Source organism: Dasypus novemcinctus, chromosome 7, assembly GCF_030445035.2.
Source record: "Dasypus novemcinctus isolate mDasNov1 chromosome 7, mDasNov1.1.hap2, whole genome shotgun sequence".
Taxonomy (NCBI): domain Eukaryota; kingdom Metazoa; phylum Chordata; class Mammalia; order Cingulata; family Dasypodidae; genus Dasypus; species Dasypus novemcinctus.
Window position 1 is genome coordinate 86,708,387 of NC_080679.1, and position 26,495 is coordinate 86,734,881.

The 26,495-nt window shown below is 34.9% G+C and overlaps 1 protein-coding gene across 7 annotated transcripts in view; it reads left to right on the forward strand.

Moving 5' to 3' along the window:
• Positions 1–26,495, forward strand: part of KCNH7 (potassium voltage-gated channel subfamily H member 7) — a 489,931-nt gene that overhangs the window by 411,434 nt on the left and 52,002 nt on the right. For all 7 annotated transcript variants that reach the window (XM_058300742.1, XM_058300741.2, XM_004464399.3 and 4 more), the window contains 3 exons: positions 1,341–1,766; positions 13,688–14,087; positions 19,178–19,377. In XM_058300742.1, the coding sequence (XP_058156725.1) occupies positions 1,341–1,766; positions 13,688–14,087; positions 19,178–19,377 (1,026 nt within the window). The remainder of the gene's footprint in view (positions 1–1,340; positions 1,767–13,687; positions 14,088–19,177; positions 19,378–26,495) is intronic.

The following is a 26,495-nucleotide window of genomic DNA, read 5'->3' on the forward strand; positions in this document are numbered from 1 at the left end:
GGAGTGGTAACTGGTTATGATAGGGAAAATATAAGGTCTCAGATGTTACAACAAAAACAAGATTTAAAATTGAAAATTGCCTGAAATAATAATTTATGATGATGATTAAGTTAAATCAATGTGGAAATAATTACCAAGAACACAGAAATAATACTTTCAGACTAACCTTCAGGGAATTACCTGAAGTAATCTGCAAACTGCAGAGCTGCAATATAATAACTGTGTTTGGAAGAATCCAATCTAAGAAAATGCACTCAGTGAGATAAACTTTGCAATAGAATCACTGCATATAATATGAGATATTCATAGAATAATACTTACAACCCACCTCTCCCTTCAAAAATGCCTATGCCATTTGTGGAGCCATGAAACATTTTAAATTCTTTAAAACCAATATATTAAGACTAATTACATTTACTGAGTAGCTAGATAAGCTTTATGTTTTAACCTTTGTTTTTGAAACTTAGTCTAAAATCACAAACTCATGGACTTATCTACCTAATATGGCCACAATTCATATTTAACTCTCAGATTTCAGAGAAACTAAGGCTCTAAAAGGTAATATATTTTGGTTTATCCCATGACTTATAATACAGAATAAATCTTAGAGTTGAAGCATCGTTTAGTCGCTAAGAACATTACAACATTTTCAGGTCAATATTTTTAACATCTCTTTTCACTGTTCTTCTTTCACAATTCTTTAAATATGAATGGGGGAGTTTGGGTGAAAGTATATTTTCCCAGAATATAAAATACTCTAAGTTCTTAAGGAAAAAAAAATACATATATATGTGTTTATTTGAATCTCATTTACCTTTTTCAATGTTCAAAACATAATACAGGTGAAAATTCTGCTTAAGTAAAGATTTGAATAAGCTGGGTTTAATTTATCAAAATTAATTCTAAATTAAGCATATGCAAAGTATATGACTGGGAATCCTAGTAGACTGCTTCTATTCATTACAACCAATCCTTTCTTAGGTTTCAAACCTAAATTACTCAGGCATCAAAACTGATTTATGATGTTCTAAGAACAGCCATGTGTTTATATTTCTGAGTAATAGTATGTTCCAAAGGAACCGATAACCATTTTTTGGTATCTCAACGACAATAATTATTTTTCAGTGAAAAACATATTTATCAATAAACACCATTGAGGTTTGCTTGGACAAATAATAGGGAATTATATGATTTTAAATGTGTGTTTTTTGCACATACTTCAAAATTATATGAATCCTTTCTAATAAGTTTTCCTGTATAATTACTTTAATATTTTTTAGGTTTGTCAGATTAAATAATGACGTTTTTATGTAGTGAATGATTTTCTTTTCTATACTCAGGTTCTCTCTTTAGGAGCAGATGTCTTGCCGGAATATAAACTGCAGACGCCACGCATAAACAAGTTTACAATATTGCACTACAGTCCTTTCAAAGCAGTCTGGGATTGGCTTATTTTGCTGTTGGTCATATACACTGCTATATTCACCCCCTACTCTGCAGCCTTTCTCCTCAATGACAGAGAAGAACAGAAAAGAAGAGAATGTGGCTACTCCTGTAGTCCTTTGAATGTGGTAGACTTGATTGTGGATATTATGTTTATCATAGATATTCTAATAAACTTCAGAACAACATATGTAAATCAAAATGAAGAGGTGGTAAGTGATCCTGCCAAAATAGCAATACACTACTTCAAAGGCTGGTTCCTGATTGACATGGTTGCAGCAATTCCTTTTGACTTGCTAATTTTTGGATCTGGTTCTGATGAGGTAAGAGCTGCTTATGAGTCTTATTTTCTGAAATTTTGCAATTATAAAAGTGAATTTGTTTTAACTGCCAGAAAGGTTGCTTTACAAATTTCCTATAACTTACAGAAGAAACTAATTTTCATTTGGAAATGTTATAGAATGAAATGTCTTTGGAAACAATTCACAATTATTTCTACTGTTGCTAGGAGATACCAAAGACTGTACATCCTCCAAACAACAAATTGAACTTTAAGACAAGTGTTACATCACACACAGCACATCCTCAGGACATGAAATCTCTGTATAGTTACTTCCTGAGTGTAAAACTGTCAAGCACAATCTCTCTTGTTTCTATACCTATCAGTATGGTTTGAAATAGCAAAGACTTGGTTTTGTCCAAATTAGGTGGACAGGGACACCTTCTGAAATGCCTTGTACAATACTCTTTGTCTTAAATAATAATCAGTTTGGAAAATACTTCCTGTGTGATTCCTGTGTGTCACTTTATAGTCAGAAGCTTTAGGAAAATATGCAAAGTACATGTATAGTACATTTTCTGGCTAGAGGGTCATAACTTTAATCAGATCCTCAAAGGGATCTTTGATCCAAAAGAAATTAAGATCCCCTAAAGTCCCCTTTATTAAGTTGCCACTAATTTATTTTTCTTGCAACTTTTTATTTTTAAATAATTTCGAGCCTACAGGACAATTACAAAAATAATATAAAACCCATATAGAAAACTTCAACATACACCAATCCCCTGACCCGCCAATTTTAACATTTTGTCCCATTTGCCACATCATTCTATCTCTCCATCCATCAATCCATCTATCTATGCATCTATCTATATAGCTAGCTAGCTATCTGTTATCTATTTATCTATTTTCTGCACATTTGAGAATAGGTATCTGCATCATGCTCCTTAAACACAGTACTTCCATGTACATTTCTAAGAATAAAGGATCTTCACTTATGTAACCACCTTGAGTAGAGTGCTACTAATTTTAGTAATTGTAAATTTACTAATTGTAAATAAGTTTCCTGCATTCAACAATGGATTTACAGAGCTGTGAAAGTATTTCTAAGGGAGTATATTGAGAAAGATAACTTCATATATGTGTTTAAATTTTAAAATTCATTGCCCTTTTCTGATTAGGACATCCCTCACCATTTTTTATTTTTTAAAAATAAAATACTTTTTGCAAGAGGAGACCAAATCACGAAAATCACCTCTGCACATAGTTGCTCCCTGCCCAGTTAAGACTTTAATGCGAGAACCTTCCTTTGCAAAGGATAGCCAATGGGTTTAGAAGTAAACTCTCTCCTCTAAAACGTGTGTCAGACTGTGGGACAGTTAAGAGCAGGGCAATGGAGCAAGCTATTCTTCCTGGATTATCACTGTTACTCCACTACAAACTTGATGGAGCCTCAAACCTTACTTCTCTCATCTGTAAAAGGGTGGTAAGAATATTATCTTCCCCCTCAAGTGATTTGAGATCTAATCAGACTCTAGTGAGATAATATTCTTAGCAAAATACTCAAAATGTTCAGCAGCTGTTAAACTAGTTGACCTTATAATGTTAGATTCTTCTACCTTTGGGTTTCAACTAAAAGGCAGGAAAAGGAGATAATTCTTTAAGACTCATCTTTATGAGGTTTTTACAATAAGTGGCACATGTAATTATATGAATTAAGATCATATTGATAATCAATAAAGTGAAATCTCACTAGCTCAAAATTTAAAATATATACACCAACAACAAATTCAATTTCAGCTTAGTGAAATGAATGAATGGGTAAGGAAATGAATAAGCAAATAAGATTGTTAGGGGAAGTTAATATACTTATGATATTTAATCAATAACAGTCAGACCAGGAATTATTTGGATATGTTAACTGTAGCCATTAAAATAAAATTTCAAGGATGCAGTACTTGGATGGTTTAATTTCAGTTACTATGCCACATAAAATAACAAAAATGCATTCAAAAAATATTTCAGACAAACCTCCCTCCAAGGAAGATGAGACAAGGGAAAAATAAATATTATTCACGTTTGTATAAGATGAAGCACTCTTGGGAAAAGGGGGTGTCCAGATTCGCCTTTATCATGTAACACCAAGGGAAAGGGGAAGCTTACCTCAGAAGAAGCAATGCGGTGCTCTGCTCCTGTATGATTTCACAGATGCCGCTCATGTTCCCAAAGCTGTCCCTCTCTCTGTTCATGATGTAATATGACTTTGGACAGACAGACCCGGGTTTGAGTCTCTTCTGTTCCACTTACTAACGGTATTTAGGCAAGTTATTTAACTCATTTAAGACATCACTACTTTTTCATAAAATGGTGAAAGGCAGCATTTTCTGATTTTTAAAAACTGAGACATAGTGCATGAAGCCTACTACCAGGTATATAATGATTGCTTGTCAAATATTACTTCTTTTTCCTTTCCCGTCTCTTTGAGTTACAGTCCCTGTTTCCCAATGCAGTCTTCTTTCAAAAACTAATGTATTATTACATTAATCCATTATTATTTTATTTATACATTTATTCAATAAACCTTTATTGGGTATTTATTATCTTATAGAAGTTATCAGGTTAGCTAGTTGCAAATTAAAGAAATCCTGAATAAATGGGGAGCAGAAAAGGAATGTTCTGTTAACATCTTTTGGGCTGCAAAGCACAAGAGCATGGGGTTGCTCTGGAAAGGCAAAAAGGACTCAGATATTGCCTGGATCAGCTATTAACAGTAACAAGATTTGTGATAGATTTAGACTGCTTCATACATCTTCTCAAGAATGACAATGAAGATACCTCATTTATATATAAATTATGCTAAATAACTATATTATAATCAGGATTTTCAGTACATGCATAGTGATACTTAATAAAATTTTCCTAAAATTGTATAATAAGACATCATAAGAGTATTACAGATGTTCAACATCCATTTTTGTTTCTGATAAAAAAGAAAAGAAATGCTTCCAGAGTAAAGATATTCTATATTAAAGTGGGTTATTTGGGGAAGTTTCATCATGTGACTATAAAAGAAATAACTCTTTAGGATTTTTTGACCCAAAATTAAATATCAAATCCTAAAATCATCAAGCGAGAGGTCACCAGATAAGAGATCATCTTGTCCAATGTTTTCAAACTGGAGTTTCGTGGAGGGTGTCCCAGACAATCTCGGAGGCTGTCAGAGGTTAAAAGCGACGAGCTGATAAGTCTCAGAGCTACCCATCCCCATTTCAAAAAAGGCAGCTCAGGTTTTATCTGTTTTGTGTATCAGGATTCCATGGGAACTTTCTAAACATTTCTTAACAAGATTTGGCCTAATTCATTTTCTTATTTCCAGAAAGAATTAAGGTGACCTTTTCCCAGGCAAGTCCATCCATTCTATAAATATTTACTGAAGGCCTACTGTGTGCCGGTCAGTGTGCTAGGCAATGGGTTTGCAGAGAAAAGTCAGACAAAACCCCATCGTCTGGGACCTTACAGTCTGGAAGGAGAGACCAGCACATAAGCAGCTAGAATACTGTCTAGTAACTACTTTCATATCACCACGTACAAAAGGCGATGTGAGCATGGAAGGGGGAGTTCTTGATTATTGATGAAAGCTTTCCAGGTAGAAAATGTTAAGAAGGCCATTTTAGTTAGGGTGGAAGCTCAATAAAGGCATGGAGCTATAGAGTATTGGTTCCCAGCATCTATCAAGCTGAACCCTCCCTTTGATAACAAATATTTGTAATGCCCCCTTTTACTATTATTAAATCAAATACATAATATAACCTATTTATGCACCTAATTTCACAAATACAATTCCCTATAAAGAAATAAAAGAAATGATATTTATAACAAAATAATCTATTTCAATATGTAAACTCTTGAGCCATGTCTACATATATGATATAATGAAGTACTTTGATTCTGGTACTAAGTTATAATGAGTAAGTTTGTATTTAAACAATAAATTAAATATTCAACTGAATATTGTGGCAGTTTCTTTATATTTGACATTTTTGCATAAGGGTTGAATATATACATATGTAGGGTGTATGTGTTTATATATACGTATATAGGTATATATACACATATGTATATATTTAAATACACATAAACATGTAGAAGTGCTGAATGTGATAGCTACAAGTAAACTGAAAACGTCATGCTGTATTAGTGACTCAAACACCGCAAGCCCTATTGTCACTGAAGACACCCTTTCTGAGACAATGAACAACTCTTACTAAAGGTCCAAACTAAAGTCAATAATGCCTCAATTTACATGGTAGCTACATTACTGGCTAAATGTATATTAAAATGTGCAAAAGTAAATTTCCCTTTATATTTAAAACACAGGTTCAAGACTCAATAATTATAAATTGGTCTTTCAACTATACAAATGACTGGCAGGACATTGAAAAGTTGTATAGGACATGGGACAAATTTTGTTGTTGTTGGCAACTGCTCCAGGCATTCTAGGACTTCTACATACCTCATGCCAATAGGAAATAAAGGCAAATTTCAAGAATAAAGGGATATCAGATAATGTACAGACATAACAAATGACAAAAACTGAAAATAAGTCACTAAGTATGTCAGTTTGGTATGTATCGATATTAATTAAATGAGATACTGGCCACAATGCCAAACTGAAGTGGCTTCAGAAATTAATAGGAAATGAATGGGGATCCCTCTTATTAGAATCTTGGTAATAAAGCAAAATAGCAAAGGTAGTATTAGAATGTTGCTCATGGTGACGGAAAAAGTTGTTTCCACCGCCACCCCACCATCATGTTTGTTGTCTGAAAAGAAAGGGCCACAGATGAAATAATATTATTGACAAATCAACTGGAGGTCCCTAAGAATGTGGGGCGGGGTCGAATTCAAAATATTTTAGAGGGGTAAGCTTTAGCCACTGTTTCCTCTCTTACGGGAGGGGGAAAAATGGAAGGGCTTGTGCTTTTATAGAGAAGCTTAAAGATGGAAAGAAGAAAGTTTAAGGCTTTTCTACCATTTAAATTTTCAAGTCCAGGTTTTAAAATACTCTGACAAATTCTGAACATAATGAAGCCGGGGAAGTGTTGGATTCCTCCAGGTTCTTGGCTATGTCGCATAAAAGAATTTAAGAACATGCCAGTTTAGTTAGGCCAGTAAAAGGAATTTTTGGGGAAATGGGGGGAAAGAACAGAGCTTACCGAGAAATAGGAAAGAAGGATGAAAATATGCACCAAAATTTGACATATAGTACATAATATAACCCATTTATGCACCTAATTTCAAACTGCTCTTTCTCTACACCTCTAGGCAGAGAGAGTGAAACCTGGCTTGTGTGGTTACCTTTCAAACTATGAATTATTCCTCCCCTTACTAATGTTTGGGGGAGGGGCCCCAGCTGTTTGCTGTTCTGATTGATTTTCCCACCTGTCAGTTCCCCAGGGGGCCCAATGATGAGGCCCCTTGAGGATATCCAGGGCTTTTCCTTGACCCTCAATAAGAAGAGTTCCAAATACTCATGGGGTTCTTCTGGCAGCACTTTTGGTGGCAGTCTTTCCCTCAGTGGGTTTCCAGGCAGGGTTCCAGGGCCACATATTTCGCAGCCATGTTTTTCTGCCAGGTCTTAGACTTGTCTTCTCTTTTCCTAAACTAGCCTGCCTCAATAGCACAAGCATTAGCCCTAAATTAAAACCTAATACTGGCTCTTAATGTAGCTCTTAGAAACTAGATGTAACCATAAGAAATCATCCTGTTCCCTGCCTAGGAAATTAAAGTACTACTATTCCAATTTTATAGATGAGGCCATTGAAACCCAGAAGTGTTAAAGGATTTAGTCCTATCTTATGCATTATCACCACTTAGGAGTATAATATTTATTCATTCATCAAATATATATTGTCTACCCTTCGAAGTGACAGGTATTATTCTAGATTTGGAGATTCAGAAGTAAACAAGGCAAAGTCTCTATTTTCCAGGAGCTTACATTTTTGAAGTGGGGAAGAAGTAATAAGGATGGGAGATAGAGGGAAAAAAAACAACAGACAATAAACAACAAATAAATGACAAGATGATCTCAGAAAAGTGTAAGTGCTATGATGAAAGCAAAGCAGTCAGATGTGACAGAAAATGACTGGGGTAGGGTGGTTCATTTGAATTGGGCAGTCAGCAGTCAGGAATGGCCATTTTAGTTGAGACTTGACCAGAGGACCCTGCCTCATGAAATCTCAGTGCAAACCATTTTAAGCAGAAGGAAACACTAGTGAAAATGTCCCAGTTTGAGAACAAGCTTGGCACATTAGAGAACAGACAGAAGGGCAGTGGCAGCCAGGTTGGAGCACAATGAGTTCAGGGTGGAGTGCTAGGATATAAGAATGCAGAGACAGGGACAAAACCGCATAGAGCCATGGGATTTGGAGTTTGTTTCAGCTACAGCGAGAACCTTTTGGAGTGGGAATGACACCTGACTGATATTTTGAAAGATTGCACAGGCTGATAGCTGCAAACCGGATAGTCAAGGTGGATGCAGGGGAACCAGTTTAGAGTCTCTGCATTAAGGCAGGTGGAGCAAAGCAATGGCTTGGGCTACATGGTAGCAATAGAGATGAAGGGAAGTAGACAAATCTAAGATATATGTTGGAGTTAAGATGTCAGGATTTGCTGATGGACCAAAAAATTATTAATATATGGAGGAGTAAGAGAAAGAGCAAAATCAAGGGTGGTTTCCAGATAATTTTTTTTATAAGATTTATTTTATTTATCTCTCCCCACCTCTTCACTGTTTTGCACTTCCTGTGTCTGTTCATCTTCTTCATTTCTTTAGGAGGCACTGGGAACTGAAACCAGGCCTCTGATGTGGGAGGGAGGCGCCTAATCGCTTAAGCTACCTCCTTTCCTGCTTTACTGTGTCTCATTATGTTTTTCCTCTTGTGTCTCTTGTTGTGTCATCTTGTCACACCTGCCCATTGTACCAGCTCACCATCCTGCTTGTCCCTTCAGGAGGCACCGGGAACATCTGCTCCCTGCTTTGCTGTGTCTCTTATTATATTTTTCTTCTTGTGTCTCTTGTTGTGTCATCTTGTTGTGTCAGCTTGCTGCACCTGCCCATTGCACCAGCTTGCTTTCTTCTTTAGGAGGCACCAGGAACTGAATCACAGACCTTCCATGTGGCAAGCAGGAGACCAATTGCTTAAACCACATCCACTACTCCCAGATATTTTGCTGTTTGTTTGTTCTCATTTTAAACTCTTTGTTTTTTGGCTTAAGGACATTTTACCAATGGTGATACATTTATCCAGCTGGGGAAAACCTAGGGAGATAAAGGTGTATTCTGGGGGAGTAATTCCCGTTTTGCCCTTGTTAAGTTTGAGGCAGTTATTAGTCATCCCAAGTACAGAAAGCATGTAAGAACTTGAAGTTGCAAGTTGGAAAATGCATGGGCAACTAGAAGGACATATGTGTGTATGAGAATGTAAAATGAGATTCAGTAAATTAAAAATTAGATATATTCATGACAAAGATTGATTTGGATTGGCGCTTCTACTCTAGTACCATTACATCAATTTACCTGTGGATCTTTTAACAGATTCTTGAGGTTCATTTTTGGTAGATCTGAAGTGAAGGCCTGGAAGATTCATTTTTCAGTAGTGTCATGAATGATTCTGCTCTTTAGATATACAAGATCCAGTTGCCATATTGGGATCAAAGAGCAAGTCCAGGATATGGATTTCATGTCTTCGTAGGTGGACATTTTGGTAAAATAGACACATAAATACAAATAAACAAAAAGAAGTGATTTTCAACTAAGAACTATTATGATTCTTAATTTTAATGGAATTTGGAAGATGTTTTCCTCCATTTATCACAATGATATGGACTACCATAGAGAAAATATTTTGGTCAATGTCAATTAAACATGATGTCTTGTTGCCCATTGCCCTAAATTATGTTACTTTAACATTTTCATTTTATGTACATTTAAATCTGGAGAAGGAAAAATATTTGAATTTTGGATATACCTTATTTTATCTATAAAATGTATATATTAACTATGCTTAGAGAGTAGCTTGGCATATACATTCCTACTAAAGAACACTTGAGATATAAGCAAAATTATGTATACTTTTTTCAAATTAATCATTTAAATTTTAAATAATAAACTTAATTAAAAACTTAATAAAGGAACCTACTTCTATTTCAAAACAAGAAGATAGCAAAGGTTTTATAAACTATGAATGTGCATAGCTTTTTTTAAAAAACTTTAAAATTGTATAATATTCATCAGCTTCCCAGAAATTTGACATAATTGAATTTCCGGAGGAAAAGTCATTTTACATAAAGCCAATTCTGACTAAAGCCATTAAAAATAAAGGTCTTAAATAAGTAGACTTCCATTACTGTTACATTCTGACAAAAAGAATTGGAAATATCATTCAATCGCAATAAAGGAATTGAGTTTCAAGATGGCCTGGGGACGGGTAAGGTAGGGATTTGTCCTGGTAGCATTCATTATGTCTCCTAGACTAGAAAACAAAATACCATGCTTCTGTCAATTGCAAAATGGCTCACCTTTTTTTATATCTTATTTATTACCATTTTATCTTTTTATTTCATAATAATAATCATTCTTTACTATTTAGTGAGCTTTTATGCTTTTTTTAGTTTCTACAAAAAGCAACAATATGCACACATATTTTTCTAACACCAAGGAAAAGCTCAAAAAATAATATTTAGGAAAAATTTTTCATCTCTACTAAGCTCCTTTTAAAATTGTTTTGAATGGGTTTATCAATAATTTCATTTAAGACATTTTTAAAATTTAAAACCACAAAGATAGATTTCCATGATAATATGGCTGCATATTGCATGAACTTGTATACACTGCGAGATAAATCATGCATTCTGAAAACAATTCTACTCAGCCAAATTCTGATGTTAACACCATCAAATTAGGTGGTATTTGTTGGTCCTCTTTTTCTTCTGCAGGTAATATAAAGGTAACCCATTGAACTAAATAGTGGTTCCCAATTAATCAGCCAGAAGAGACAGATAATTCTTTAATCTATTCTCTGTGAGATTTTGGTGCAATCACTTCTCTCTATGCTGTAAATTGGGGAAAGATGTATAAAATCTTTAAAAAGGCATTTAAAGCCCTGAAAAAGAAAAGAGCGATTTCCACGCTAAGTACTATTTACAAGATGTGCTATACACAGCTGCAACTACCAAAAGATGCCCAATGGACAGAAAGCCAAGGAAGGCATTTGTAAACTGTACAGTTAGCACAAGTAGTTGCACTTGGACCCAGTTGTAGACTCACATAAGTATGGCAGTGGTTGTTGAAGTTAAATTTCACTCATCCTTGTGATGCAATTGAGATAAAACTGCTTGGCAACTTGGTAACTTCTCCCTCTATTTCACTTCGTGTGTCTCTTTTATTCTCTCATTACCTCTGTGATTATTTTATATGAATAATAGTAATTTGGTTGAGACTTCACTCTGTACCATATTGATTAAGGTTTTTTTCTTATAAAAGTTAAGTCTCAATGTGTTGTTACATATTTTATATTTCTTTATATGCTTAGTAAACTTACTGTCATTTAGGTTTATCTTCATTTTAACATAATTCTAGAAAAATATCAGAGGTTTATTTGCAGGAAGGGCAGAAAGGGAGGTAGTATGCATAGCAGATTTGATACCTTTTCTCATTCTAACATCTTCACAGCCAAAAGAGTCATTAATATTTACTGTCACAATATGTTACAGAAGCAGCTCATTTGTTTTGAAGCATTTTAGTTCATTAACCAAATATCTAGAGAATTTTCATTCTATTTTATCTATTGGGGGTTCAGAGAAATATAGATCCAAATAATAGAACAATAATACTAAAATATCTTTGAATGCTCAAAACAAATAGGTAGCTGTATTAGGAGGGAAAATAAACACATGAACTTGAGGTATGAAGTGTAGAAATGGTAAAATATTGAAACAGGCTGATTCCAGTTACCAGAGTCTGAGCAGTTAGTGTACCTAAATTAGGTTCTTGTCTTTCAAATTCCCTGCCATTTTCTCATTTGGGATTCCAGAGATCTAAACTGTGCATTTGGAAAGTATGGAATTCCTATTAACTCCAAAATATCAAGTTCCTGCTTAATAATGGAACAAAAACATAAGGGATGTTCAAGTATAAAATGAAGATCTACCATTTATTGGGTATTATCTATAGTCCTGGAAGGTAGGCATTATCACTCCCATTTTACAGATGAAGAAACTGAACCTTGGGGATTAAATAAATAACTTGTCCAAGGTCACACACTAGTAGGTAATCAGAATTCAAAACCGAAGCTCGTTGGTCCCAAAATCCCTGCATGTAACCAGTGAGCTATATTGATGACACAAGTAGTGGAGAGTTGAGATTTCTCCCAGGCAACCACCCAATAATAATTAAGCTTTCCATTCATTCACTGAGAATATTTTAAATCTGTATAAAATTATCTCCTTCATTTTAGTCTGAAAATAATAATTCAGCATTAGAAACAGCAAGGACTCACCTCTACACATCCCCAAATGAGCAAAGACTGGAGTCCAGTTATAATAAACACATCTCAACTCTACAAGCTATTCTAATCTCCAGAGGGTTCCAATACTAACTGGAAAAAAGTCAGGGAGACAGGGATCTCTCCTTCCCCTGTGATAACTATGGCACACATAAAAAAAAAAAAGAAAGAAAAAAAGAAAAGAAAAGAGCTTGAACACTTGTAATAAAAGATTTTTCTTGATATTCAGTGATCATTTTTTAACAATAAATATTAATCAATATGGGGTGATAGCTATGCCATGTGTTATTTCTTTAATTAAGATATCTGGTTTTAACACAGTTGGATGTACTTTGTGAAATAAGCACCAACAATGAAGAGATAAAATGACTCAATAATTGATTGGTAAACACCATGTAACTATGGAATAATTATATGCCCTGTGAATTATATAGTACTTATGGTTGACATTATTTAGGAAACCTAAGAAATGAACTTGTAATTTGTACTTATCAGATTGCAAGTCCAAACAAGCAGTTTAGTATCCTGTTATTATATGAAGTGTCCTATCATTACATACCTGGTCAGTAATAATCATGCAATTAGTTATCCATGTCACACCCAAAGCTAAAATACAATTACAATATCATTGGAATATGAAGAAACAATTTATCAATGTGACACATTTAGGAGAAATAAAGAAAATAATGCACTTAAGTATAGTGCCTAATACATGCATACAATCATCCGGTAAGTGTTCCCACAGTTATCTGCTTGGCTGTCCCCTTCTTGACATTCGGGTTTCTCTCAACTCTAATGTCAGCTCGTCAGCAAGGTCTCCCTTGACCTTCCATTCTAACATGGCGCCCCACCCCAACCCACATGCCCAAACACACTCTATCATACTACTCTGTTTTATATCATTGCACTTTTCACTCCCAGAATTATCACATTATTGTTTATTTTTAAAATCTCTCTCTCCCCATTAGAAAATGAATCTTGTTTCTCTTCGTTAGAGCAGACATTTTTCTTTGAAAAGACACTTTCTTTGTTCAACACTGTAATCCCAGTGTGTGGCACTTGGTGTATGGCACTTGATAGGAATTTAGGGGGACCAAATGAATGCTATACTGACTACCTATAATGTGCAAGGCAGTTGGCTACAGCATAAAACAAGACAGGTTGTCTGGCCCATGGATCTTATGTGCCAAGATATTAAAATAATTTTACACATACTTAGAGAGTATTTTCCAAAATAGGAGTAAAACCTTAACAAAGAAATGATTTCAATACTTAATTCAAATATACTGTTATCCTCGGTGCTACCATGTTGTTTTAAAATGATTCTGCCTATTTTGCTTCACGGGAACATGCTTTGAACTGTTGACCCACTGTTTCTGATTGTTCATATTTATGTCCACAGACAACAACGTTAATTGGGCTTTTGAAGACAGCTCGACTCCTCCGTCTGGTGCGAGTGGCCAGGAAACTTGATCGATATTCGGAATATGGTGCTGCTGTTCTAATGCTCCTAATGTGCATTTTTGCCCTGATAGCGCATTGGCTGGCTTGCATTTGGTATGCGATTGGTAATGTTGAAAGGCCGTACCTGACTGACAAAATCGGATGGCTGGATTCCTTAGGACAACAAATTGGGAAACGTTACAATGAGAGTGACTCAAGTTCTGGACCATCCATTAAAGACAAATACGTCACAGCACTTTATTTCACCTTCAGCAGTCTAACCAGCGTAGGATTCGGGAATGTGTCTCCAAACACCAATTCTGAGAAAATATTTTCAATTTGCGTCATGTTGATTGGCTGTAAGTACATTTCTCTTTTGTTAACTATTAGAATAAAATAATGCTATAAAATTTATAGCTATAGAATATTTAGAGTAAGGCCAAGAGAAAATTATAGAAAATAGTGGAGATGTTGGATTGGATTGCATATATGGGCAATATTCTCTCAAATCTGATTCTCTCTGTGAAGGAGAGGTACCAAAGGTCTTTCAGAACCTCAGAAATCATGCACATGAAACAGAAGCAAACTCAGTCTTGTGTTTCAGTAAAGCCCTCACTGAACACTGAGGGTATTCAGTAGAATCCCCAAAGGATGATTCGAACCTGGCCTTAACAAAGCTTTTATGCTTAGGTCTTTGATGTTTTTTGTTGTTTTGTAAATTTTCTTTTTTTTTTTTTTAAACCATATAATTACCCAGTTTTCTAATACCATTTATTGGAGAGGCTATTCTTTCACCTATTGAATAACCTTGTAAAAAAAACAATTGACCATCTATTTGTAGGTCTGTTTCTGGCTTTCTGTTTTGTTCCATGGGCTACATGACTACACTTGCACCAACACCACACTGTATTGATTATTGTAGCTCTCTTAAAAGTCTTAAAATCTGGTAATTAGGGTTGACAGATTTAGCAAATAAAAATGGTGAACGCCTAGTTAAATTTGAATTTCAGCTAAACAATGTGTAACATTTTAGTAAAGTATGTCCCATATGTATATATATATATCTTTTTTTTAGATTTAATTTTTATTTATTTCTCTCCCCTTCCCTGACCCCTCCCCCAGTTGTCTGCTCTCTGTGTCCATTCGCTGTGTGTTCTGTTTCTGCTTGTATTCTTGTCAGTGGCACTGGGAATCTGTGTCTCTTTTTGTTGTGTTATCTTGCTGCATCAGCTCTCTGTGTGTGTGGTTCCACTCCTGGGCAGGCTGCACTTTTTTCATGCTGGACGGCTCTCCTTACAGGGCGCACTCCTTGCGCGTGGGAGTCCCCTACGTGGGGGACACCCCTGCGTGGCACGGCACTCCTTGCGCACATCAGCACTGCACATGGGCCAGCTCATCACACAGGTCAGGAGGCCCTAGGTTTGAACCCTGGTAGGCAGACACTCTATCCATTGAGCCAAATCCACTTCCCATGTCTCATATATTTTGTCAACCCAATAGGTTGTGTAAGTTCAAATTTGTTCTTTTTCAAAAGTGTGGGAGTGTTTTAATTATGAGTTTTCAATTTAATAAACATTGAGCTATTCACATCTTCTATTCTTTTGTTTCAGTGTTGGTAATTTGTGTAATTTAAAGAATTTGTAAATTTCAACTACATAGAAGATAGTCTTTGCAACCTGGGGTACATGGAGATTTCTTAGATGGAACGCAACAATCCTGAACCATAAAATTAAATTGATAAATTGGATTTCATCAAAAGAAATAACTTCTGCCCTTCAAAACAGACAGTTAAGAAAGTGAAAAGCCAAATGAAAGACTAGAAGAAAATTTTTAATACTTAGATCTGAAGAAGAGCTTATATCCAGAAATATATCAAGAACTTTTATGACTCCATATTAGGAAATCAAACTTAATTTAAAAAAAACAAAAGATTTGAAAAGTTACTTCACACACACAAAAAATATATGAATGGATAATATGTACATAAAAATTTATGTTATTAGTCATGAGGGAAATGCAATTTAAAACCATAATGAGATACCACTTCACGTCCCCTAAAATAGCTAAAATTAAAAAAGATTGACAGTAGCAAATGTTAGAGATGATGTGGCGCCACCAGTGTTTGCTTTCATACATTGCTCGTGGTACTATGAAATGACTCAACCACTTTGGGAAGCAGTTAGCCAGTTTCTTATGAAGTTAAATATACACATAACCATAAAATTCATCGCTTCCACTCCTAGGTATTTAACTAGAGAAAATGAAAATATATGTCCATACAAAGATGTGTACATAAGTGTTCATGGCAGTTTTATTCATAATAACTAAAAACTAGAAAAAGGTTTCCATCAAGAGGAGAGGAGATAAGCCAACCATGGTATTGCCATAAAATGGAGTTTTACCCATAGATTTTCAAAAAGGACAAATTACTGATAAACACAACAGGAAGAATCTCTAAAATAGGCTGAGCAAAAATCAGAGACAATCAGGACATATCTTGATTCCATTTGTATAACATCCTAGAAAATGCAAATTAATCTGAAATGACAGAAAGAGATGAGTGGTTGCTTTAGGATCTGAGATGAGTGGGTCAGAGAGCAAAGGGGCTTGAGCAAAACTTCTGGAGTTTTGGAAATGTTCTATATATCATGCTCATAGGAGTGTACACATTTGTCAAAAATAATTCAACTATATACTTAAAATGGATGCATTTTATTATTTGTAAATTACACCTCAATCAAATTTATTTTTTAAGTTACAAAATTGTATTTAACATTTATCCAACAGGGAGAAAAGCACAATGTGTTTGTCCCATCAGCATGTTTCAGCTAATACCCAATGACCAACCAAATTCATTAGTTTGGTTAACATATTAGATTTTGAGTGCGTCATGCTGAAGAAAGCTGTAAGACATACCCGTTTTAGTTCTATAATACCTAAACTTAAAGCAAACCATTTTGATGAGTTAAGAATTCCATTTGAAGGAAAGCCAAATAAAATATTGAGTTGAAGAGCAAAATACCTATGTATAAACAGTCTGCCAACTTGTTTTTGAGTGATATTTAATGCCATTTGATGGGCATTAACTAAATGTATACAGAGTATAATCATTTTGTGCTTGTCTTTAGCTTGCAGCCTTTAGCTCCATTTGCTTCCTTAAAAAATAAGGAGAAAAATTGATGTCTTGATTAATTTTTAAAAGTCATCAGCATAGAATTTCCTAAGAGAAATATTACAAATGGTCATTCAAGTATTCGGTCATGTGTTTATAATCTAGATTTACCAATTTGTCTATGTGTGGGAAAGACCTACTTATGACTCTAACTAATGTTTTGGTTCATTTTGACAATATGAACATAAAACTACAATATTTACTTAAAAATGAAATACTTTTTCCTAACCCTTCTCTGTTGTGTAATTATGTGGTTTAGGTAAAAATAACCTCTGATTGACTCAAGTGAGCTTAATCTGCACTAACCAAACTATTTTCTAAGAACATAAGAGCACACATAAATATTTCCAAAATTATTTAAGAAGAATAAAATATATTTCTCACATAAATCTCTTTGGATCATTAAAATCAGTTTCAGTCAGGTGATTCTTAATCAACTATTCATTTACAGCAATTTAGCTCACCTCTTCCTCCTCTGGAAGATACAACTGAAATAGCTTATCTACCTTACCAAGAAATATAGTCTCTCACAAGTCCCAACTCAACCTCACTACAGAGCTTCCCAATTTTCATCCCCTTAAATGGATGAAACAAACGGGCACTTCTTTCCCTGGGCCATTCTTTTATATTCGATATCTGTAGTAAGCAAAGATCATGCTAGCATGTGTTGCAAAGTGAAACACAATGCAAATTCTCAGGAAGCTAGATTACTTAAAGTATAGCCTCAATCTGGCAAAAACGTATTTTCAAAATGATTAAGTGGTTTATAGAGATAATGGTTTGTAAAATGTGGTTAAGAAACCTGTCATATCAATATAATGAGAATGTTCGAGCTGTTTTCCCCACCCGCTTGATGTAGGGGACTTCTTTCTCCACAGCTCCATCCTCTTCTCTAGGCTGTTTCCCATCAACATTTTGATGTGCCTGGTATGTCACCTCCTTTCTAAGGTTCCAGCACACACTCAAATACCAATCCACCATGTATCATGGTGTGCCCTTCTATGCAGAGTATAGCATTTCTTTTTGGAATTGTTAGAAATGGAATACAAATGTAAAAAGGAAAAGAGAAGGTCCTTAATGTGCTTCTTTTAAATCATAAAACGTTAGTGCCAGAATTGGTAATACAAATATTGCACTTTAGTACTGCCTACACAGCAAAGGATATCATATCTTTTTCTCCCTATTGATGAAAGAACAAAAATGTATTCTGTTTACCTATTAAAAAATAAAACTGTATTCATAGTATAGGCCAGAATTATCTGTTTCTCATGCAAAAATATGGTAAAAACAATTTTTAAGATTTAAAAGTGTATACAAATTAACACTATAAGAAAACTGTGATGTTTAGATGATTAAAACAATTTTATTATTATTTCTTAGAAACCTAATGAGTATTTGAAATAAATAATCTTAAGATTATAATAGTTTTTTAATATTGCAAGGTTAAATTTGAGGCTGAGAAGCAGTGATAAGTCACAATTAAAAAATAAAATAAGAAGTTTGAAACCCCTTGAGGTAGTACCAGAAAACACATAATGAAAAATATTTTTAATGGGAATTCATTTATTCCATGATTGGGAAGCTTATGGGCATTAATTATTTTGTCTCTGTAAGGGCTATTGTTTGAGGAGTTTGGGGAAATGATTAGGTATCTCAGGGCTAATTGATAGAGGTCAGTGGTGGAAATTCTCTAGGTTTGGGAATAGGAGAATATGTGAAGTTTTTATTTGGGATTCTTCTAAGTTAAATGAATATGGTTCTATGGTTGCCTCTAATGGGTCAATGATGGACCTTACTTTGGGTCAGTGATTAAATATCTGAATAATTGAAAAAAAATAAAATATTTTAATTCCAATTCAAGTGGTTTTGGTTTTAAAATACCTAAAAGCTATTTTTCCCATATGATTTTTCTCTAGAAAACTATTTATGGCAAGCCCATGGCATACCTTTTATTACAAATGAAATGGTTTATTATAAATGTATTTTGTCTTTGGTCAGTACTTCAGGTCAGAGCTTGATATTGTAAACAATCTGAGTTTTTACTTTAATTTAGATTCCCAGGTGAATTTGGATAGAACCTGAATACCTTCCTCTCCAGATTTACCATTAAAATTATAAAATATAAAACAGTACTAGTTTAACTTCTTTTTCCCCATGGGCAGTGGTAAATGATCACACCTGGATTGAGATTTGAAATCTACATACTTGAGATTCGGACAAGAGATCATAAGCCTAAGTGCAGTTTCCCCCCATAACTTTGTTTTTCATCCAATCCAGCACTAATGTATGCAAGCATTTTTGGGAATGTATCTGCAATTATCCAAAGACTATACTCGGGAACTGCCAGGTACCACATGCAGATGCTACGAGTAAAAGAGTTCATTCGCTTTCACCAAATCCCCAACCCGCTGAGGCAGCGGCTTGAAGAATATTTCCAGCACGCGTGGACTTACACCAACGGCATTGACATGAACATGGTATGTGTTTCTGTTTTCCAAAACCAAAGCACCACAGACATTACAGCTACAGCCAAAATGGAAAAGCCAGTCTCACCAGCTTCAAATCCTTGCTTTTGTTTTCTTCTCTCTGATGTTTATTTTCTCCCCTGGAGATAGTCTCTCATTCTCAATTCATGGCATTGCATGGTGCTATATCTAGTAATACTGTGTGGCAAAGGCATTATAACATGATGCAAACTGATATAACTGTGTATAGCAGAGTTCCCACTTGTAGTTAGAGACATTGTTTTAGCTGAGACTCGGGCTTTCACTGCTTGACCTAAGTGCCAGCTCTCAAAAAATTAAAATAAAAAATTTTAAAAAGGGCCCACATGCAATAACATCTGGTAGGTAAACACTCACAACTCTGATACCCACAGGCCGAGATCATTTTTAATATTGATGAGAACCAAGGTTAACACTCTTTAAAAGGTAGGACATTTTGAGGATTCGTGGGAGTGGTTAGAAAATTGTAGTATGTTATAAGTATTTTATTATAGGAAGTTTTATGCTTCTTTTATGGACAACTTTTCTATATTGTAAACAATTAACTATATGCCCATTTACTGTACCTGGTTTAATGTGTCTTTCCTTTCAAGGGGGAAGTATGGATTCCTTCATACTTTTTAAGCAAATTCAACATCAGCGATCACTTTCCCTCCTCTATCACTGCTCAGAAATCAACACAACTAATAACATTTCCATAGTCCAAAAAGTTCTTTTTTTACTATTAGGAGAATTGCCCACATTCTTCTGACCATTTGATTACATGACTGATTGCTAAGGATAAATTATTCAACCAATCCAGACTCCATGGCATATCATAGAGATATATATAATTAAATGATTAAAAATTTGATACCTTCCATTCTGGTGACCTTCCACTGGGCAAGAGCTGTTTCTAAGAATTCTTTGGGAAATAAAATTACTCATTCCAAGACTTGAACAGCATAATACAATTTTTGCATAAGTAGTCCTATACAATTTAGACTGATATTTTTTAATCAAAATTGATACATTTTTGTTAGTAATATTCTAATTAAAAGCAAAATTCACAATTAACAAAGTGCAGAAAGCATTGTTAATATTCCTAAATTGAAAGACATTAATATTTAGTTGTTTATTAGAGCTATGTATGATTTATTTGAATCAGAAGTAAGGATATGCCATTGCAAAAAATTGTAATTTAAAGAGATAAACAATGAGTGCATTTAATATAAAACCATAACTGAGTTATTTCCAATAATCCCAAAGTTCTTTGTGAAAAATTCATTTGATAAATTGATCTCATGAAGAAAAGATTTTAGTCTCATAAGAAAGAATACCTACAAATTGTTCTTTTAAATATATTTGCCTCAGGATTATTTTCTAACCAAGATATCACCATTCAGAAACTATTGGGCAATCTCTAACATTGGGTTGGCTGATGCAGTATCAACAATTTTTAATCAAAACATGTGTCACCCAATTTTATTTTTCCATACTGCCAGATTATTTAGAAAACCATAGTAAAGCAGCAATCATTTATTATACCTCCCCTCTCCATATAACTCTAGTTTTGTGACCATTTTTTGTGATAAAAAGTCTATTTTGTGACATTTACCTTTCATTGTATGCCTCTATTACCTATGAATATGGTTTATATACCACTTGCCTATTTACAATGTACTTATGAAAGATTTATCTCTTTCCTGTCTGCTTCACACCTTAATACATGGAATCACAACACCCACCGGTAAGAACAGGAGGTATTTATATCCAATTTAATTCTCGTGTAAATTGTGAAGAACACCCTTGTTATCTGTCAGGTTTAGAGCTTGTTAAATGGTTTCCACTGTTAGTTCTGATCTTTTTTTGCATGATGTAGTGGAGGAAACACAAAGCAAGAAACTGGGGGCGATACCCTGAAAGAGGCCAAGAAAGCACAGAAATCCTTAACTTTAACAATGGCTTGACCTCTGGTAATATTTATATGTAGTTCCCCAGTCCCCACAAAAAAGTCACTACTCTGCCCCTCCCCCACTCTGGTAAAGGTTTGGGTATACGGTTTGCATTAGATAATTGTCATAAGAAAATGTCACCCTCTTTCATCATCCTCTGTGTTCACGATGTAGGTGCTTTTCTTTCTCCTCATCTGCATGCCTGTATTACATGATCCTGGAGTGTGTGAGCGCTAAACCATGTGCTGCTGAGTCTTGCATGTGGTTTTGAGAGCTTGACTTTGCACGAACTTCTTGTTTGTACACAGTGTCTACATTTCTCATCTTGTGACTGCAAAGTGAGTAAAAAAATCACAGTTCAAGATAACTGCAAACTCGGCAAATGGAAAATGCTTGCTTAAGTACGCTATGCAAAACAAAGTTGATTCGAGAAAAACAACTGAACCCTGAGACCATTGAGAGGTTTAAAAAAAAAATTAAAGTGGATTTTTTTACCTCCAAAACCAGATTGGGTCTTGTTAATTTACTACTTGGGTCTTGTTAATTTATTAACTAAATTGTTATTAAATAATGGCTTAATGTGATTTAAATTTATACATTGTGATACATACAAATACATCAAACTGTTGTATTTTGCATCAGCATTCCACGTTATTTCATTTAAGTATAATTTTAAATATAATTTTTCATGAAACATTTCAGAAGGTCATCTTTACTTTTACTATTAGACCATGTCCAAGTGAGGTATAGTTTCCAATCACACTATAAAGGTTGACCTAAAATTATTTTGCATTACCCAAAACATTTTATTTCTTCTTAGATCACACATAGACAAAAAGAAAAAAAGGATGCAATTAACCTCATAAAAAAAATAAAGTGCGGCCATATTGCTTATTCACTGCATATTTTGCTTTTTGTGAAAAAGTTATTGCCAGAATGTTCCAAAATTAAAGGTATCCTGGAAGCACTTTCAGGCTCCCTTTCAGTAGAACCAAATGGTTCAGACTACAAAAGGCAAATGGCCAGTGAAAGAAAGTTAGTGAAAGGAAAGTGTTCTTTTGAGTCGGATGCCAGGCTTACAAATAATATAATTACCTCAGAAATGTCTACCGGTCAATTCTGAAGTGACTTTTTCTATCCACCTTTGGAAATTTCACTGGTTAGAAATGAAGAAATGTTTTCTCAGATTAGGACTGAAAGCATATCTGATACTTAGAAAAAAAAATGCCCTAAATGGAAGCTGATTTCTGGGCCAGTTTAATACCTTCTGAGGTTAGCTGACATTGATTCTAGTTACACCATGACCAAGAACTGAAAATCACCTTCCGTGTCAATGTAGAATCAAGTTACCTCATACACATAGAGCCTGGCTTGAATGGAGAAGGGCTCCAATAACCATGGCCTACGTATCATTCTGGATAGTGGAAAATAAAACATTTGGGACCGAAATCATTCCATAATTTAATACTGTATACTGGCATGGAAGAAAAGCTTTTATGAACCTTTAATGGAAATTTTTATTCGTTACCTGAAAATGTTCCCCTCTTCTCGTGGTGTCTGAGTAACAGAAAAAACACAGACGAGAGAATCAGAAGATACAAGCTCTAGCTCTCAATCTGCCACAAAGGTTGGACAAGTCACTTAACCTTTCTGCACTTTCATTAAGCCAGACATTTTCAAATATTTTTAAAGCACCAGAATTAAAATATTCTAAATGCATGAAACAATTATGGAAGCTTTTCTGGTTCAGGATAGAAAGTATAACATATCTTGCTGCTCACCAGCCTGGCCTTTGCTGTGATGGTCCTCTGAGTTTTCTTTATGGAGTATCTACTTCTGCAGGGAACAGCAGTCAGAATCCACTGGAGTAAGTGGGTGTTTAGGACGTTTGATGGCAGAGAACCAAAAGAGGCCATTTCGGGTAAAGGCAATGACAGGAATAGAGGCACAAATGTGGGAGAATACAGGGCCGAATCAAGGCGGGTAATCCAGAAACTGCTTTGTTTAATTTATTTTATGAAGAAAGGGGAACAAATGAGTACTTTTTAAGCCTGAGTTCTGAGAGACAGATATAGAAAAGAGTTGGAATGAAAGTATGAGAAGAGGAATAAATTCTTCAGCAAGATAGATAACCAAGTTTTCCTTAAAGACAGGCCAGAAAAAAAAAAAAAAGAGGGACAGTGAAGCCATTGGCTTTGAGCAGTAAAGGAGGAAACTGGATACCACTTGCACTTGATGGCCCAGTTTCTTTGGTCAGGCAGAGACGAGATTTAATTCCTGAGAAAGTACGATGTGTAGGATCGGAGTGGAGTTGAAGAGGAAGAGAATTATTGGAACTGCTATCTTGGAGATTTCAATAAGGTCACCCTAACATGCTAAAAATATTTAGAACTAAAATGGACTTTAAGTGACAACACATATATGTGTAATGGACCTGATTAACAAAGTCAATCAAAATGGAAAAGAGAATAATAAAGAATGGTATATTGTTTAATAGAAATTCTCATTTCTACAAGTTGCTATGATTTCTAAGGAGCATTTTCATGAAAATCTGATTTCCTTTACTTACACAACTGTTTTCTGGTTCTTCAGAGCAGCCTCTGCTACTAACATTAACTTTATTTGTACATCCATGATCTAACTCAACTCGATCAAAAACTTCATGCCCGTTTCCTCCATTTATTTAAATGACATCATCCCAGCCAAACCTACACATTCAGATCTACTCCACTCAAAATGTAATTATGAGCTCTTTTAGTTAGCAACTTAGATAAAAATGATCCTTATGACATTAAATCTCATCAGAAATGTCAAAGCAAAACTTACAAAATAGCATGCCTTTTCTTTACCATATTGTTTTTAGCCCTCCTTATTTTTTTTAAATGATGATTTATATACTGAAGAAGATAAATGTGGTCAATGAAAAAACACTGAGTGAATAGCATACTTCCCTAAGATCCCAACACCCTGATAGTCAATCCACACATTTAAAAGAGGGCATGCATATTGGAGAAAAAGCAACATTTAAATGATAACCCACAGGCTGGTGACACCTTTGGTTTTCCATGAAGAAATGTCTATTATGTAGGAGTTGCATTAAAATAATAGATTTCCACAAAGCACTTTAGAAGATATTTTCATCTGTATATTTGATTAGGTAACAGAAATTGTTGGCTCTGCAAAAACTGGTTAAGTAGTAAAATTTTGCACCAGCAAGAAGTCAGTTCACAAACGTGTCACTCACAATAGCTTACTGCAACCAACACCTGTAAACAGGTGTGTAAGAAAGGGCAAGGTTCACCTGTCCTTCCTATTTCATACCAAAACAATTTGCCCTAAAGCTTTCCACCTGGAAGCTCCTGACATGAACACTATCAAGCTTAAGACAGGCATTAGATATCTTCAGGTCACAAATGGTACCTGCTTAGTCATCTTTCACAAGTGATGATAGATCCATTCTATATCCATCTGCATCCATCAAGGACTAGTTTACAACTGGTACCATGCTGCTTCCTGCAAAGTTAGTTCATTCATCAATAGTGAGATCTGACCTTTAGCAGTTCTGTGCTAAGAAAAATAATGACAGTGTGGTCTGAGACTGTTTTCATAGGTCTGTGCTTTGGTTTCTCCATTTTTGAATAGTGTACTCGAACAGTAGTGGAAAGTAGGAATGATGACTCAATTTGTTTTTTTAACTTCTTAAGATAATGGTACTACATGAACTGGACTCTAGAGTCCAGTTTCTTATACTGAAAGGTGTGATGTGTTTCAGAAGACTTTTGCAGTGGTAGGAGCACAGGAGTAATTCAAACCCAATTCAGTTTAAGTCCATTTAATAAGCAGTGCAGCTTAAGTCAGTAAAAAAGTAGTAGAGGGAAAATCATCAAATTTCCTCTGAAAAAATATACTTTGGAAATATGTTTTTAATTCTCTTTTAATTTAAATGCTAGAGTAAGGCAGCATTCATCAAATCAAGTTTAATTGAGCCAAACCATCCACAATTTCCCCCAAAATAAATGTGCAATGTTTTCTTCTATGGAAACACTGTTTCAAACATTCCCAGTAGAGTGGGAATTTAGATTATAAATGCATATGTAAATGTTACACCCATTTTGTCAGAATTTTTAATAATTTTTTAAAGGGTGAAATAAGATGAAATGGTTCCTCTAAAAATTTCTCATGTAGCCTTAAGACAGCGGGAGTTCTGAAGATTTAGGTATATTTTCATTGTTATACTTGGTTTAGGTATATTGTTATCCAAGTGGATGAGTGTGAATGGGAAAAATACCTAAACATTCTCTCTTTCATGCCAGATATAACTAAATAAACTCCTTTAGTTTGCATCTGGGCTCCTATTGACCAGGTAGGCACACTCAATAGAACTCTATACTCACCTCCAGGACCATCTGATATGCATCTTCCTCACCTGGGATCCATCACCTCTAGTGGCACATTTTTAACAGTCCAGAGCTGTGCTAAGTCATTCACATGTGCTGTAATTTAGGTTGTCCTCTCTAGTAATCATTTTAGGTCAGTATTCTCTATAGAGCTGAAGCACATCTGTGGTCATCAACACCTATCATCATGGGAAGGAAAGCAAAGCTCATTCCACATAGGTAAAATTATTTTATTTGCATTTTAGAGGTCCATCTCTAGCCATCCCCTATCTCTGTGCTGTGAATAACAAAGGCAATGTGTGGATGCAAAGAAAGTGGGAGCTTAATAGTGTTTTCCAACAGGCAGGCTTTAACCTGGAGTCCAACTCTTAAGCCACTCTTCTTGTCTAATTTTAGCTGCTTCATCTTTAGCTATTTTTGATATTTAGCATCCATTAAATGTCAGAATAAGTGCTAAATGGTGCAAAGTTTCACAAGCTAGACAGAGTGGCCTAGAGTAAAAGAAATCAAAGACATTTCTGAGGTGGAGTAAAGGTACAGGGAAGGCAACTGGATAATGTTTAGATGTGCGTGTATAAATTCCTCACTTCATAGGCTTATTGTAGCCTAAAATTAATCTTTCAAGTTGGGGGCCATCTTCTCTGATGGTGCATGTTACACACACACACACACATTTTAGATATGCAAAATCATAATATACTGTTTTATGAGGGACTCTTTCTTAATGCAACATTTTCAAAATTTTAGATTGTAATAACTG